Consider the following 18,506-nt stretch of genomic DNA (forward strand, 5'->3'; position numbering starts at 1 on the left):
TTTGTTGGTTTTATTGTGACCGTTACAGAAAAATACCTTTGTGCGTATGGTTTAAAAAAAAAGTAGATGTGGCATGTATCTCTATTGTGAAAGTATTGTTATTGCCTCCAATTTATGCCATAGTACCTAGTAAATAGAATGTCAATTTGTTTGTCTTTTGAGGGTGTTTCAATGGATGAAGAGTAAAAAAAAAATGTTATTTCAAGAGCTATACTGAATTTTAATTGATCATAATAATGTTCACAAACATGTTCTATATATCTCTCTAGTTTCAAATACATAGCACCATCTACATAGATACAATCATTTATTAATAATATTGCAGGTAAATCAACATTGAAAGTACCTACTAGATATGTGATGTCTTGAGTACAATAATTTATTTATACTGCAGAAAATGTCTAAAATAATGCTATTCATTAAAACCATATTAATATGATTACGTTTTTGTAAATATGGAATATTTGAAAGATTATAATATAAAAATAATAACACTGAATTTCTTTTTAAACTATCATTCACAACATACACTCTCATAGGGTACTACATAATTTACTATGTATACAAATAAAAAACAAAAATTTGAGCTTCACTTACATTATTGCTTCATTAAAAGTACACACTGTTTAAATTACATAAATCATCAATCTTTCTACATTAGTAATATAACAGATTCTTGAATTGTTTGATATAGCAGTACTAAAGGAGACAATATCATCCGGTATGTATGTATGTATGTATATTAAGTATTGTGAGGCAGACAAAATTATTTGCAACTAGCTGACCCGGCAAACTTCGTACCACACTCCAACATTTTGTTCTCACCTTTTAAACCTTCTCTGGACTTCTTTCTGCAAATAATTCAAGACTAATATTACCCAAATCGGTCCGGCCGATCTTGAGTTTTAGCGAGACTAACAAACAGCAATTGATATTTATATATAGAGATAATATGGTATTATGTAAACTGTATGAGTAAAACATTCATACTAACTGTGTTATTCATACTAACAGTTCATAAAATTTAAGCCAAACTGGACCTTATAGTCATGAGCTTAGGTTCGAATAGCTATTCACTCATGACTATGAGTCCCAGTAAAAGTAACCTTCTACTTATATTGAATTGATATGAGATAAATGAATTTGTTCATCCTATATAGTAGAATAGAGATCTATAAACTTGGCTAACTACAGATAAGGCACTAGAACCATTATTTAAACACCTACTATGTACTTTATAACATTAAAACTTCTAGTGCCTTAAGCCTCGTGTTCACTAGGCAATATTTGAGATGCAATACGGGATAGTGGTAAAACGGGGTGAATAGACACAGAAATGAGGAATGTTAGAACATTTTCCCAACATTTATTCACCCCTCTTCTGCATTTATTTACCCCGTTTTATGGTACTCAATATATGGTCTAGTGTATACGAGACTTTAACATCAAAATACTTCTTTTGTTAAAATGTAACATTGATATTACAATAACTTCTACATGTAACATTTGTAACAGATAGACATAGGAACATACTTAAATTCCAATATTATAATATGTAATCTCATTTATCCTCTAATAGGGATAGGTAACATGAAGATGGAAATTGTGATTTATTTAAAAAGCCTGTAAGTGCAATTTAGCTTTGCAATAAATATAGAAGAAAACTGTTATTCTAACAGTGGATATACTACAGTATACTATGTGAGTTTAAAATCCTTAAAATGTGTTCCACTAAAAATTCGGAGGACATTTTACGCAACATCTACAGACGAATTAAAAAAATAATTTCTTTTTTTAATAAATAAATGTATAATTAAAACTTCCAAACACATCAAAAAATATTCACTGGAAATTAAGACCCTCATCTTCTCACTTTAATCTACTCACAGTTGAGTGAAAGTCTCCTTCACATTGCACCATTTTGCCAGTCTTTTTCTATAGACATCTACCTCTTCCCACTTTGATCATCGTCTGACCAAAAAAAAGGCCTTTTGTAGACCCACATTACGTTCATAAATAAAAAAAAATGTTCAATAGATAGTAATTCGAGGTAAATATTCTAATCAAAGAACATTGTAACATACCTACACTATCATACTACTCGAGAGATTTTATAGTACTCACGGTATGTCTACGCAACTTTAAAAATTTCCGCAATGTATAGGGAAAGGTATGGTATCCATTTTATAAGTTTTCTGTGTAAGTCATTTTGTCTCTAAGCCGTTTGAATACGTTGAATATAGTACTTTCGCTGCATGGGTCGCAATTCTCGACGGCGTCTTCCATTTCAGAACTCTCACTGGTTTTATCACTGACATTCTCTTCACATTTATCCTCTTGAGTCTTCTCATCAGATTCATTCTGATTATTCGCCTTTTCTGTGTCTTTTTCCTTTTCTTCATTTTCGCTTTTTTCATCGCTCTTTGGTACATTTTTGTCGTCGCTATTTGGTACAATATCTTCTTTATCCCAGACCTGCTGTACAGTTATCACAGCGAAAATAAGTGCTATACCGTAGTTGACAAGACTTAGAGTGAGTGGGCCCAAAGCTATTAGAAATACAGCCATCGAAAACAGTAGAGCCGTCACAGACTCGTAGTGTCTCCTGCAAATAAAATGAGTAAATGACATATTTTTAATTAAGTATTATGCAATTAAAAATATTTAATTTAATCCCGGGTTACTCATAACTATCCGTCGAGGTCACTCTACAATTTTCAAGCCACGCCAGGGGCCTATAAACATGGCCCATAATTTGTACTTTCGTAGGTATGTATGATTTGTGGTTCGAATTAGAACCAAATAGGACTCAATTAATTATGATCTATTATATGTATCTGTATGTATACTCACAAATTCTTTCTAGGTCCATTCATCTGCCACACGCAGGTAGAGCAGGCTGACATGATTAAACCAACGTTATACGACGTATCAGGCTTCAGTACCATGCTGTGTCTGAAATAATAAACATAAACATTAAATTATTTATGATAGCTTTTGCCCGCGACTTCGTCCGCGTGGTTGGTGGTCAAAATCAAAACGCCTTCTACCCTTTTTATTCGCTATAAAAAGTAGCCTATGTTCTTTTGTTCCCCATTAAGTATCTAAATACAAAGTTTTACTGTTACAACTTTAAAAATTACGAATTTCCATATGATCATTCATCCCCTATTTTTACCCACTCTCTCCTTTGTTACAGCTTTAAAAATGACGAATTTCCATAAGACCATTCATCCCCTATTTTTACCCACTCTCCCCTATATTTTGAAATAAAAAGTAGCCTATGTTCTTTCGTTTCCCATAAAGTGTCTAAATACAAAGTTTCACCTTACTCATAGATCTAAACACCCCTCTCCCGCACGCGCACCCCTGGCTTTGGTGACGTCCACTTCGCAACGGGCCGTGCAGCAGATATCGTAATATTTTAATTTCACCACAACTTCAAAACCAAACGTCTAATTTTAATCATTCAAAGACCAAATATTATCAACATAAACTGTACTTATTGATGAAATAATTTATTTTGATAAGGATTCATAGCATGAGTAAAATAAACGCGTTTAAATGTAGTCCAAAAAAAATTCAAGATTTTTAAATAAAAATGTGGTTGTTGTGCCTCACTCGACATAGATAGGTATAGTGTGTCGCGGACTTTTTTGTAGATATTTATAAGATCTACAATTAATTAAAACATTTTATGGTTCTATCTTTTGTAGTTTAGGCAGCGTACGCAAAATAAGTAACTTCTTTGGTTGATTTTTTTCAGTTTGTGTCCGAAAAATCCAAATATCTTACGGAACCCTGTTTTTTTTCAAAATGAAATATAGCCTATGTTACTCGTGGATAATGTAGCTTTCGAATGGTGAAAGAATTTTTAAAATCGGTCCAGTAGTTTTTGAGCCTATTCGTTACAACCAAACAAACAAACAAACAAACAAAGTTTTCCTCTTTATAATATTAGTGTAGATTCATTAGGTGACCCTTATTTTGATACAATTTTGTTAATCAACTAGCTTATCTGCTATACTACCTATAGTTTACGTATTTTCTCCTTAATTTTATGACAGGTCAAGGGCTAAAATGTGTTTAAACTTTAAAAGCAATCAAAAAACCCTTAACAGACGAGCATGCATGAAAAGACTGATGATGCGAAGAGGTATGAAAGATTTGTAGCAAATGGCGTTTCAATGCCTAAGCCCACCTCCAACCTACCCCCATTAGAGACATCTTATGTATGTATGTATGTATGCAATCAAAAAACTTCAACTTACGAAAAATTCCTAGCCCACGTGAGCAAAGCGGGCACATTGATTAGAGTCACAGCCAGCCACAAACAAAACATCATCATGTGGAAGTTCAAAGAACTGAGATCCTCGTCCACATCTGAAGGCTTCTCTTGCTTATCATCCACGGACGCTGGACACGTGTTCTCTGACGTCACATCCGTTTCATTATTCCCGTCCCCTTGTCCATCGCCAGTAGGTAATTCCGCTTTTACAAGACTAGTTTCAGATTCGTGTACCTTTGTTTGTTTTACAAGACTAGTTTCAGATTCATTTACATTTAGTTTAGGTTCAGGTTTTTTCTTTTTAAACATATAGCAAATTCTTGAGCCCACTTTCGCCATTAGTTTGTATACGTAGTCTTCTAAGTACTCCTCGTACATTTTTGATAGCTGGAAATTAGTAGAAAATGATTATTGAGGTTAAATTATGGATAAATAGTGGTTAGAGTTTACTGGCAAATTCTCAAATTATCCGTGTAATTTACTATCTAAAACATATTAAAATTATATAAAATAGAACATTAAAGTTATTTCCCTTATTAGTATAGGTACTAGGTACAGAAACACATACATATACCTACTAAAACCTTTCAAGTATCTTGCATTTTCAACTGTATGCCTATGTAATAAAGTCTAAAATCTTGTAGCTTGATATGCTACCATCCATACTAACTACTGAATTAAAATCAATCTTACATTTCCAAACGAAACTCACCATAAATGCATAGAAGGCTGCGCCGGCGACGAGAGACGCAGCTCCACATGACAATGGTACGGCACAGAGCAATCCTGCGCTGACCACCATCGGTACTTTCTGTAGACCTGATGCCACCTTCTCCGCTAGACCACTTCCACCTCGCCACATTATTCTAAAAATAATTTCGAACTTAGAATATATTGTCGTAAATATTTTTGTAGCACGTTTCTAAATATAGATTTGATAATCAAGTCAATCTCACAATGGAAAGAGTTGGTAAGAGAAGGATGAAAGAGGCGAAAATGTACTGACGATTTTATGTTTATAAGTTTAAGACAAGCAAACTTAATTAAAATATCTTATTTCAATAAATCACAAGGAAATAGTACTCTTAAGGTAAACATGCAGCGTCCACAAGCCCGCGTCGTATGCATTCCGTATGACGTCATCGGTACGCATTGCCGACGAGCAGTCCGTACGATGCGGACCAGTGGACGCAAATGTATGACGCATTATTCTATACAAGACAAACTAAAATCCGTTGCGTGCGATGCGTACGATGCGGGTCTGTGGACGCTTATCTTTATTCTTCATATTCGTGTAGTAAGTGTGACCATAGCAATACAACGTTAAACCTTTTTAGGGTTCCGTAGCCAAATGGCAAAAAACGGAACCCTTATAGATTCATCATGTCTGTCTGTCTGTCTGTCTGTCCGTCCGTCCGTCCGTATGTCACAGCCATTTATTTCCGAAACTATTGGGCCTACATAGTTGAAACTTTGTAGGATGATGTATTTCGGTAACCGCTATTCGAATTTTGAATAAAAATCAATAAATTAAAAAAATTAAAGGGGGGCATTACATACATGGAACTGATTCGAAAAAAATTTTTTTTCAGCTAACATATCCGTGATGGGTGTCTATGGATAGGTCTTTAAAAAAGACATTAAGGTTCCTAAAACCACTTTTCGTCAAAATCAATCGTTTGAAAGTTAGACGCTTCCAAAGTGGAAAAATGAGTGCCCCCCCTCTAACTTTTAAAATAAGAGAGTGGGAAAACTAAAAAAAATATATGCTGTAGATTTTTATGGAAACTAACTACGAAAATTGGTTTGAACGAAATATCATTATTAGTTTTTAAGAAATAAAACATTTTCAAAAACCGCAAATATAACTTTGTCGTTCATACAAATACTAGGTAAAACCAAGTTATTTTAGAACTTTTATATTATGTCATCTACTTGCTGTTACGGAACCCTTGATGGGCGAGTCCGACTCGCACTTGGCCGGTTTTTAAAACAACATAAACATACATACCTAAACAACAATCTATGTGCAATCTGCGAAGAGAAGACCAAAGACGCGAGTAAGACTGTCACCATGATGTTGACAATGCCCAGCGCTGTCATATACGTGGGCAACACCAGTAGGGACTTTATGAAGTATCGCAACTCCGGGTTCTCCCAACTTGCGCTCTCGAACAGGAACGACATAAAGGGTATGGCTCTGTGAACACAAGGAATTTTTATTAGGTATTATTATTCGCGCATTTTAATATTCAATCTTTAAAAAAGACGGTAGGTAGAGACTTTGGTAGTGGTCGTTAAACATTCTTCATAATTTAAGTGGTCTGAATATATGTGTGAAGAAAGAGCGCTAAATTAATGAAGATAAAAAATACTACCTTTATGTATAAATTAGGCAATAAATACTTGAATAATTGATGCAATTTATTATAAATTTTTAATGAATTCTCTAATGTGAATGTTAAATGTTAATAATGCAAAATTATTAATTCACTTTTAATGCGACCGCATACGTCAAAATTAAAATGTAAAACACACAAAGTAAATACTCGTTTTAAGACTATTTACCTCGCTATTAATATTCTGCAATCTTCATGAATTCAGATTATAATACTAAAGACTTGTTTCACAATGTCTGGATAGCCGCTATGTATCAGATAATTTTGAATTAAAAACGTTATCTGTATGCATTATCTGTCACATAAGTTTATCGGGCACTTATATGAAGGTGGTGTAACAGGCGGTTAGTCTAATTTCTGAGTAAAATAAGCTTGTGTTATCAGACTATAATCTATCTGTGTCAAATCTCATCCCGAACCATTTAGAAGTTTTTGCATGACAACGTACCTAACATTCCAGTCCCTATGGATTTCAATCATCATTGATGCTATCATTATATAGGTACTTACAAGAAAACCGTAGCACCAAGTCTGCAGAACACAAGCGCATAATACGGTTTGACGCCTTCACTCATTAAAGCGCTATGCAATGACATACAGTATCCATATTTCTGTAAGTGCAGTATGTTGCTTCTCACAGCCAGAAGTAAAACGGCTACAGCATAGGGAACCAGCACTGGACTATAGTTGCGAGCATACTGTGCGAGTCTGAGGTACCAAGATGTTGATAAGCTGAAATGTAATAATAATAATGATTAGAAACTGTATTTATAATTAATTGTCTTATTATAAAAGCTACAATCAATCAATAAAGGCTACAATATATTAATAGCTGTGCTCGAGTAATCGAAGTTTACTAGAGCTGTGAAAAAATAGTATTACAATATCGATATTATCATAGCTACAACTAATAGTACCCTTCCAAAGGAAATCAAGCATAGATAGATATATATTTTTTACAAATATATTAAAACTGGCCTTTGTATTAACGTATATGTTAAAACTAGCCGTAGCTAGATAAATTATTGAAGTTTTGAGAATGGGAAATAAAAGCAGGGAAATAGATTTTGGTTTTAGGGTAATTCTGCTCTACATCTTATAAGACGAAATACTTGAGTATTGAATTAAGTACCCAGAAAAAACATAACAAAAATAATGTGCAAGCGAAAACCTACCTTATGGTGTAAGTACACTGTGGGTCCAGCAGTAACGTTACTTTGGCATGCTCTATAGTTTGAAGACCTTGTGTCGCGTTGGGGCTACTTCTGTACAACCTCAACTTCATCGGCGATTGTTTCATGTGGCTGAAATGGAATGAGTATTTTTTTAAATGAATGTAGCCGCAGTATTAGATTTTATTCCATGTCGTGATTGTCATTAAAAATATACAATTTACTACACATCATCCCCAGACCAGGAACAGCAATTTGTTGATTACACAAAGGATTTGTTCCGTTCGAAAATCGGACCCGCGATACATAGCAAAGTAGCTGGCGCCTAGCCTCTGCACCTTGCAGACAAATTTTACAAATCCTTAACTTGCCATCACGTTTGGAGCCGTCTTAATTTGTCTATCGATTACCTATTTAGCAGCAAGACGTAGATTCAAACTACTTTTTTAATACAAACTGTTCTATGCAGATTACTATGCATTTGCATTTAAAATACTCACGTAAAATAATGATAGTTTTCATGGTTCGGCGCCCACGGTACATGTAACTCGGCCGATACGTGGTACTGCGTCGCTTTACAACCGGCTGTGGGTTCGACATGTAGTAGATAAGCCTGGTGTATTAGATTGAAGTCTTTCAATACCAATTCGTAGTACAAACTGTCTGGCTCCGTCTCTTCTACTATAACGTACTTTCCAAAGAACAGTTCTGACAGTACGTTCACTTTAATCTGCCGTGACGCATGGTCGTTTATATCGACGTTTAGGACTATCTGGAAATAAGGTAAATGTTATTAAAAACTTATGTACATACAATACATACGTACATAACCTCACGCCTGTCTTCCATCGGGTTAGGCAGAGACAATGAAGCGCCAGTATCTACGATTCTTACATACCTCTTTCGCTTCATCACCAGTCATCAGTCTTTTCATGCATGCTCGTCGATTAAAGGTACTTTTAATTTGGCCCTTTTTTAATATATCGCCAATCTGGTCGTTATATGTTTGTCTGGGGCGCCTTTTACCGACGACCCCATTCATATTCATTATAAAAACTTATGTTTAATAAAATATCGCTAGCAGTACCATGATTTATTGTTTAGACCATTACCTAATAGCAAAACTGCTAATAGACTTTACAGTTATCTCAAAGTAGGTATATAGAGCCCGCATTAAAAACACCTTATCATGATTCACCATACAATGAATTTCGTGAACTAGCCTAGATTGTAAAAGATTGATAACGTTTTCTGGAAACAATCCACAACGTTAATCATTTCCAAACAGGTAAAATTTGTTTTGATTTTGTATAGAACATACTTTAAATAAAATTACACGAAAGTTATAAACAACGCGGTGACACACATAGGGCATTAGGTATACCATGCTTAAAGAAGAAATTCTCATTACGCATAGTGCATCGTAATGCCTAAACGTAACATTATTCATTTACCTACCGAAAACAGTGTTACTCATTTAATAAATTATAAAAAGATTGACAATGTTATTTCATAGGTACAAATAAATCATGCAACATGGAATTTGGAGAATAGCCAACATAGGTTTTACACGTGAGTTTAAAATAAATGCCCTTTCCCTTACTGACTAATACGACGGAAGGTCTCTCTACTAATAGATTATGCGATCAACTGTTTTGGAATGACGTCATTAAGAGATGTTCCAAGCACCTATCATTTTGCGGAATGATAAAGCTATCAATGTTCGTTTATCGGCTTATATTTAACAACAAAAAAATTAATCTCGAATGTACCGAAGTGTAAATTGTATGATAAAATATTAATATGATTTACCGGGATAGGATAACTAGCGAACTAGCTGTGGGAGAGAGTATTTTGTTTGTTCTTTCAATAGGGGAAGCGAATGAACTAATAATCGAGTCTTATTAAAATCTTCATAACATTTGGGCGCGGAATCCTAAACTTTATCGACAAAGTACTACCCTAAATTGATTGAAGCAAACCATGACTGTATTTACTTCCTTATTATAATGAGACTTCACATGAATATTCAGCCCAATCCTATCTAAACTTCAATTTTATTCAAATCATTTCAAAGTAGTACTCACGGGTTTCCTAGTAGGCGACACTTTGACGATAACGTGCGTCCAATCAGGATACTCTTCTTTAATTTTATGTAAGTTTATCGTAGCTAGTTTACGTTTGCCAAAGTCAGCGGCGGCGCCCGTCCAACGGCTCAATTCACCCAAAGATATCGCGTTTTTACTGAAACAAATAATCAAATTATGTATTATATTACAATGACTTTATAATAAAAGGCAATTGAAATCAATTATAAGATAAGGATCAAGTAGGTTTGTAATCTAAAATCAATAAACTTGACCATGGGTTACCACGCGCGTAATATACATCAACTACCTATTTGTTATTTTATGAATCTAGATTCTAGATAGATTAATCGAAGTCTTTAAACATACTAGGAAGTTTTACGATACATAGATACGAAACGAGGTAATTGATATAGAATCGAAGTTATGAAATAGCCCTTAGACTGAGGAATCTGAAGTGGCAGTGGTTCGGTCGCGTGTGTTTTGGAGTGGGGATGGCGCTTAGGGAAATGTAGAGTGGACTGTGGAGTGCCTGATAGTTAGGTCAAGTGATACCTATAAAATGGCTAGCAGTAGCCAAATTGGATGGGAAAAGCCGAGAAATTCAAGTCAAAGTCAAAGCATTTATCTCAATTAATTCTAAATTAGGCACTTTTGAAACGTCAAATTGAATTGTCCGTCAGTCTGGCTGTCAGTGAAGCCGGCAGGTGCTCGTTCCAAAGTGTAGCTTCAAATGGAGAAAAAAAATGTTTCTTTTTACGCGAATTATGTTTTTAAATTGAACTCAGTATGTTAACAAAACTTCTCCCAAAAAATAATAGGTAATTATAATTGAAACGCAAGTACATTTTCCTCATTTTAAGAGCTCACGTAATTTGGAGACCATGTTTACTAATCTAATCCTATTCCGTAATCATGTTTTTTAATCTAAACAATATTCTTTTCATGATATCGGTTACCGATAAAAGATAAGCTCCGTTAACATGAAAGTCATTAACCTATGTGCGAAATTAGTCACTTAGGTTATTCACTGTTCTACACCGAAAATGACATTGATCGAAAATGTTAATGCTCTTTCGTAGATAAGGGAGGATCAAAGAGGTCAATCTTTTGACCTCAATATTCGTGACTAGCTGAATAATTGTACTCGCTTAGTTTCTATGCGGATGATATAAATGGAAAGTCATTGTTTTTTTTTTAATCGGGGCTTAATATGAGTAGATGTCACTTGACGGTAAGGTTTGACACGCAGCTCTAGAGGAGTCACATGTGCATTGTGAGCCTTTCAGGAATGTGTAGTGTACCTTAGTCTTTTACTTGAAAGTTTGAAATTCTAAGCGTTTATTTGTTACGCATATTGCAGACCGTTTGACTGATTATGATGAACTTTATTATAGTAGGAAATTTAAAACTGATGAAGGACAAAGATAAATCGTTCAAAACAAGAATGACAGTGAATATATTAAAATATAAGAAAAAAGAAAATAAACTTATAAATTATATTTATATTTCAAATGCTTTTCCTTTAACATTGGAATCGGAATTACGATTTTCCTGTTCGTAAATGTGGACTTAAATAGATTTGTCATCATGTTAAAAGTATTTAGGAATAATAACTGTTATTTATAAAGGTTAAAGGAAGAATTCATTCTTTCTATAGCAAAAGTGTGGTAAACAAAACTCACCAGTATCTATATGAGAAGTAGGTGAATTTTGCGTTGCATCCAAATATCCACTCGCTGTCTTCGAGATTGACTGCCTCTACGGCCACAAATCTATTTTGTGGGAAGGCAACCAGCCGGATCATTAGGTAAGTCATCCTGGAAAAAAAAAACAAATTAATTAATGAAATCCATTCCTATAAGAGCAAGAACAAACAGAAATGTCTTTTATCCCCCAAACGGAGAGACTTAGAGGCCGAACCTGAGAATCGAACCTAGGACCTTCTGATAGGTAGTCGCACTTACAAGTACTTAACAAACAGATTTTTGACGAAGGGTATGTATGTCAGCCCCATGTGTATGAGTAACGAAGTAATATAAAAAAAGTCGGGTTTTCCAACCCGACGCTATAACTCCGGAACGCACAAACCGATTTCCACGGTTTTGCGTTCGTTGAAAAGATCTCAGGCTCCGTGAGGTTTATAGCAAAGTATTACAGTAAAAAGTTAAAGAGAAAAGCAGGAAAACAGGGAAAATCATTGGTGGCAAAACGGAGTTCGCCGGGTTTGCTAGTAACATTATTATTTTTTTTACATTGACATTCCAGGACATTCATAACAAGTTATAGCGGTACATATACATAAACAAACGTCAGAGTTGACCTCTTAGATTGTGCCGCCTAGGTATAACAACAAAGTGAATAGTCTCATTCTGTTGAATAGAGCTGTATTCAAGCTACGATCAATAAAGCATTGTTACGGTTTAGTAGTAGAACGCCATTTCTTAGCAATAACTGCAAGGTCGATCGACTATGCTCTATAAAATCCATATCGGCCCATAAATTATTCAACGTTGCACTTGCGTTTTTCCCACATAACTAACTGGTTCAATACTGAAGTTGACAAGAAAGTAGTCAAATTAAATATGTACTTTTGTTTATAGAAACGACAAAAACGATACTTTTTTATTCGGATTTTGAATGAGACGTCTGACTTGCAACGACATCATATTTTGCGAGAAAAAATCGTCAAATCAATGAATGAGACTTTTTGCTCGTTCTTTTTCTATCACGGGACTATAGGGTCCTTTGGAAGGCGTACGAGTCTATGGAAGTGCACCCAAGGACAATTCTTGTTTTTATATTGTATTGAAAAGTCGAAATAGTTTATTTTTAACTGAGGAAACTACGTATATTATGAACGGAAAAATTCAAATGACGCAGCATTACGTTCATTGCATTTCTGGATGTCTGCCAAAACATAGATCAGGAACAGTTCATAAAAACTCTAATGAGTGAATACGTTTTCTCAGACAGTCGTCTTCTTAGTAAATGAAAATTGACAGCAAACACGTATACCTATCAGATTAAACAATACAAACAGAAATGAGTCTTAAGTGGACGTGGTTAAGATGCAATACTTAACTACAAAGATGATACGACACTACAATATTGGCGTGGGTATTCATGAACTTGAATATTACAGAGATAAGATTATGCGACATCCAAAGAAAAAGTTTAAAAAGACACTTACGAAGTAAATAAGAAAGAATGGGAAATTATAGTTGATAGAAATTAATTAAACTGACAGATAAGGTTAATTGAAATTGACCTTTATGACGTGTAAGTAGACAGTCTATTATCGTTTTTCTCCCTCTCTTATGAATCACAGTTACAGTTTAAATACAGTTACGTGATACATAATCATACATTTTAAGTAATATTGCTTATGAATATGAGCCCTTAGCTGTGCCCTTAGTGTGGATTGAATCTAGCCGAGTTCCTCGTCAAACAATTACGTGAGTGAGTAAGCCGGTAAACATAATAGTTAATTTTGAATTTCGAATATTATTAAGAACTTTAGAAATCCCACACAAGGCAATTTAAGTACGTCCAAAATAAAGTACGGAGCATCGATAAGAGCATAAAAAAATTAGATAATATTTCTATATCTTTTAGTCCATATCAGTAAATTATATATACAGTTGTATAATATTACTACAACTTGCATAACATACGTGACTAACTTAACGCATCGTTATCACAACACAGGAGAATGAAGATCATTGCTAATTATATTCCTGAATTCTAAGACTAGTAGCTGATGTCATCATGCATTGATATACAGAAGATATACGTATGAACATTAGAATAAAACAAAGTCACATTGAACACTTTCGAAATCCTGTTTATTTTATTTTCGACTTACGGTAAAACGAATATAAGGTAAATATAGATTTGAATATTTACTCTCGGGTTTTACCAAATGTTCGTGTTTATAAAAAAAAATGATAATTTTAGCATGCAGTCTAGAAGCTCGAAAGAACAATTTGCTTTGTTGCTTTGGCGTAAATTCAACAAATATTCTTCATGTAAATAATCCGTATTCTGTATAATCGGAGCTGATTTACACATATTACATACTAAAACAATATTAGCAATCTTCTTTAAGTGAAATCATAAGAGTAACGACAATCACAATTTTATTTAATCGAAATTCATATTGTTTTATTATTGTACTTTTGTTGATAAAAAAATTCGCATGTAGTTGGAACTTGTAAATCTTATCTCTATTTACCAAGACTAGACCACCATTCCAAAATGACAAACTTGGGTCAAGGCTAAAAGGAGATAAAAATAGTACCCGCTGCCGTGTTTGTACAAAATTAGTCACAGTACGTTTCCTTGTCTAAATACGAGTATTTACTTAGAAAACATATGCTGACCTTATTCGAGAGCTAATGCAAAAATATTCCAACGAATGGAGAATCTCCTCCTAATTTGAAGTTGGTTAAAACGCGCGAAGACTTTGTGTTTTAATACTGTATGTTCCAACACCTAGGTATACATCCATTATGGATGCAACAAATACTTGAATACGATCAACGCAAGATTGCGATCAATTCAAAAGAAGTAGGTAAAGGAGAAGTAGGTGAGTGGCGCTTTGAAGTTTTTATCGATCTCATGGAACAAAAGCGCAAGTTTATAAATATATTTGTGAATAGGTACTTACTTGTCTATCTGCGGTCTCGATATTTGATAGATTCTTCTATTATCCTCATACCAGAACGCATCAGCAACCATAGTCATATTTGCGCGAGGAATATCTGGGCTCAAAATCATTGAGCGATTAGCCTGCAAACATTAACAAGTCATTACAAAGCTCAAATGCAAAGCGAATAAAGTTAGCGCAAGAATAAAACAACGAAAAATTTTTGCGCAATTTTGCGCAAGTACTAGGGTTTGTTAGTGCGATTTCCAACCTTATAGTTCTGTAAAAAAAAGTCGAGAATCTAAGTACAAAAAAACAAAAGTACCCAAACTTACGTACCTGGAAATATCGCCGAGCTTGTAACTTCAATACTTGATGATCTTCATTCAGTTGTTGCGTGTGAGGGTCGACAATAGAGAATAAGTATCTGTTTATTACCATCACAAGTTGTTTGCACCAAACTATACACACATGGTCTGGTGATGTCCATACTCCTGGGATTGCTGTAGTCTACAATAGATCAATTAAAAAGTAAGCATAACTATCTTTTTCAATTACTACTAATGGACTTGTTTCACTTGAATTATGCTAACTATTTGTAGTTTACAGCGTTTGCTACTTATTTAGATTACCTACTTTTGAAAGTAAATAAAATATAGGTAAATATTTCCTAGCTACATACATGCAGATCAATGCAGCATACATTTATACAAATCATCATAATTTCCTGTTTTTATAACGAGTTAATAACACATGCACATCATATTAATGTTTAACCAGCTTTATTAAACGACGAAAATTTATTATATAAAAATAAATCGCGTTTTCCTTATTGACGCTATAACTCCAGAACACACAAACTCATTTCTACGGTTTTGCATTCGTTGGAAAGATCGGCTTCGTGAGGTTTATAGAAAAGTAAATTCCGGAAAAATTTAAGAGAAACATAGGAAAACAGGGAAAATCAATGGTGGCGAAACGGAGTTCGCCGGGTTTGCTAGTGTATTATAAATTTACTTACCAAAGCATTTATATAACTATCATTTGAGTGAGTCAAACCAGATGGCATCAAAACATCTCGAGGTCCATTTCCGAAACTGATCAACATCTTCTGTTCCTTAGCTTCAATTTGTTCATTAATGTTGTATTTCCACTCTAAGTCCATAAACATGTAATAATTATCCATGGCAGAATCCACATTAACTACAGGAGCTTCCAATGGCGCTGCCAATGTTATGGCTAGTGATGTTGCGTTGAATGTGTTTGGGTAGGCCAATAATCGCTTGGCTATAATTCCACCCTGTATAATGAGGGATAGAAGTTGTCATACTTGCAATTCTCTGGGTCTCACGTGGATAAGGTCTTTTGTCCGAAACATCAAATTCGGAAATAGGACCTTATGGGTCTCACATCGAGAATAATTATTGAATCAACTTAGTGTATCATAAATTGCATATATTGAGCATAAATGGGGAAAAAAGCGTGACCTAATTGTTGACGGCTGTGTGATAAATTTCCCTAAACTCAAATAGTTAATTATAATTATAATAACTAAATAGTTATTTGTTATTTGTCCTTTCAGTTTAAGTTTACTGATCAAAGCTTACTGTAATTTTATATTCTATCAAAAATTATGTATTTAAATTCTATGAAATTTTAAGCTACATAATTTTTCTTTTTGTAACTGAATACATGTCTATGTAGAATATTATGTGGTAGGTACCTACATGTATTTTAGAATATATTAATCATATATTGAGATATAAAAATGTTCACTTACCATAGAATGTCCAATGAGTATAACTGATGTTGGTACAGCTTTAGTGTACCGGTTACTCTTGTATAAGCTCAAGATCTTAGTAATGCAAGCTGCTGCAAACTTGGTTTGGTCCTCAAGCACCCCACCATATAGACCTGATAGCTCTTCATTGTAGCTAACTAAAAACAAAGATATCTCATAGGTTAACTAGAGTTATCCTATGTGATTAATTTTTATTTTACATCCCATTATGGCCACACTAATAAATTGAAAAATTAAGTCCCAATTGTGTAGACATGAAAGTTTGTTTGTTCATTACCTCTGATACTTCAATCTACTCAATCACTTGTCTTAAAATCTATATTAATATTATAAAGCTGAAGAGTTTGTTTGTTTGTTTGAACATGCCAATCTCCAACACTACTGGTCCAATTTGAATAAATATTTTTGTGTTGGATAGCAGTTTTATCGATGAAGGCTATAGGCAATAAAACATCACACTATGACCAGTAGGAGCCAAGTAGAGCGGGTGAAACCGCGCGGAAGGAGCTAGTTTTACATAAACATTAAACAGAGTACAGGGAACAGTATCAACATAATTACAGTGATAAAGCAGAGAATTAAAACTGGCACACAATTTTATCTAACTATATCTTACTAATATTTAGATATAGATCAGCCTTACACACTATAAAGCTGAAGAATTTGATTGTTTATTTGAACATGCTAATGTCCGAAAGTACTTGTCTAAATTGAATCATTATTTTTGTGTTGGATAGGCTATTTATCAAAGAAGGCTGTAGCTATAAAACATCATGCTACAATCAGTAGGAGCCAAGCAGAGCGGATGAATCCGCAAGGGAGTATCTAGTATGTACAATAATAAAATTTAAAGAAGAAATAAAGTAAAACTGTCTCAGTGAATCTAAACTTCATTACTCTGAACTTACTTGTAAAGAAATCGAAATGGTGTTGGTATCCTTTTGCAAGAGCCTTCCTTAGTGCCACAGATGCTAGTGATCTGACTTGCATATGGCTGCCAGAGTTCCCAGGTAGAAACAAGACTGGGACCCCATCAAACCTGTTGGTACATTAATAGATAGATTCTTTTCTAGAGCAGTAAAACATAGAAGATATGTTAAGGTGTATGTGAATATATTTTTTAAGATAATGTCAGACAATATAGTGGTTTCTTCAAATTGTATTTAAAATATAGAGGAAAGCTGCACAAATATTACATTGGTAAACAAATTCATGAATTAAAGACAGAATAATAGGTATTGATGAGTTTAACTACTACTGTTGTTATTTACTTGGATATTCATAAAGCATAATGAAGCTGGTTAAGGGAAGATACTTCTGGAATCTTAATTTTGAAATACATTTCACTGAAAAATTCGCTGTTTCGTTGGTAAATACGTGAAAAATACATACCACATTTTTCTGGCTCTCTCAGTAAATCTTCCTTCACTATAAGCGTATAATGCATATTGCGGATAAATCTTATTCTCCGGAACGGTCATTCGCTAAAAATATCAATGATTTAAACCTTTGCCAGTGGATGTAGTAATAAATTTCTATAGAAAATAACTAAATACTTACCACAAATTGTGGATACTCAAACATGTAAGTCATAATACAGTAATTATTTTTGTCACTAAAATACAAGTTCAAAACACCGAGAAGATAACTCAAAACAAACACAATCGAAAGAATTTGAAACACACTGGAACCCAAAATATTTAACAATCTCATTTTGAAGGCTTTTTAATGCGGTACCTATACTAAAACGGAGATGAAAGGACACCTTTAATTAATCACATCGCTTGTGAAAGTACTAAACCAAAACTATTGAATAATTTCGTTTTTCACTCGTCACAAAATCGGGGAATCAAGAAGATTGCCTGCATTTGTTTGTCAAACTGTCATCTTGACAATAGTGTAATGACGTTTGGGCAGTGTAGTTACTGTCAAATAACGAATGAGTGTTGATTATTCCTATACGAAGCAAAAAAAGTGTTGTTATTGATTTAATAGCTTCTAAAGTTTTTAAAAATGAAATAATAATCTTTTCAGTAATTAGCCCAGATTCCTTTCATTAATTTTTTCTTTATTAATTGTTGCAAAAAACGGTGTAATCGTCCAAATGA

General features: G+C 34.0%; 1 protein-coding gene across 1 annotated transcript; it reads right to left on the reverse strand.

Moving 5' to 3' along the window:
- Window positions 1–196: 196 nt before the first annotated feature.
- LOC118281856 (GPI inositol-deacylase) lies at window positions 197–18,304 on the reverse strand. The gene is made up of 17 exons (XM_050705047.1): window positions 17,959–18,304; window positions 17,791–17,882; window positions 17,307–17,437; window positions 16,378–16,535; window positions 15,619–15,897; window positions 14,937–15,107; window positions 14,619–14,740; window positions 11,632–11,766; window positions 9,947–10,103; window positions 8,360–8,631; window positions 7,863–7,991; window positions 7,198–7,419; window positions 6,300–6,488; window positions 5,001–5,154; window positions 4,272–4,675; window positions 2,854–2,955; window positions 197–2,605 (listed from the first exon to the last, which is right to left on the reverse strand). The coding sequence occupies exons 1-17, from the start codon at window positions 18,109–18,111 to the stop codon at window positions 2,185–2,187; spliced, it is 3,291 nt and encodes a 1,096-aa protein (XP_050561004.1). The 5' UTR covers window positions 18,112–18,304; the 3' UTR covers window positions 197–2,184.
- Between the last annotated feature and the right edge of the window lie 202 nt (window positions 18,305–18,506).

Source organism: Spodoptera frugiperda, chromosome 26, assembly GCF_023101765.2.
Source record: "Spodoptera frugiperda isolate SF20-4 chromosome 26, AGI-APGP_CSIRO_Sfru_2.0, whole genome shotgun sequence".
NCBI lineage: Eukaryota > Metazoa > Arthropoda > Insecta > Lepidoptera > Noctuidae > Spodoptera > Spodoptera frugiperda.

Bases quoted from the DNA above. Each gene is read 5' to 3' on its own strand.
- LOC118281856 (XM_050705047.1), bottom strand. From the start codon at position 18,111: ATGAGATTGTTAAATATTTTGGGTTCCAGTGTGTTTCAAATTCTTTCG. The intron at 11,767-14,618 runs GTAAGTACCTAT...TTTTTTTTCCAG, and splicing joins TCGAGACCGCAGATAGACAA to GATGACTTACCTAATGATCC. The intron at 4,676-5,000 runs GTGAGTTTCGTT...ACTAATTTCCAG, and splicing joins CAGCCTTCTATGCATTTATG to CTATCAAAAATGTACGAGGA.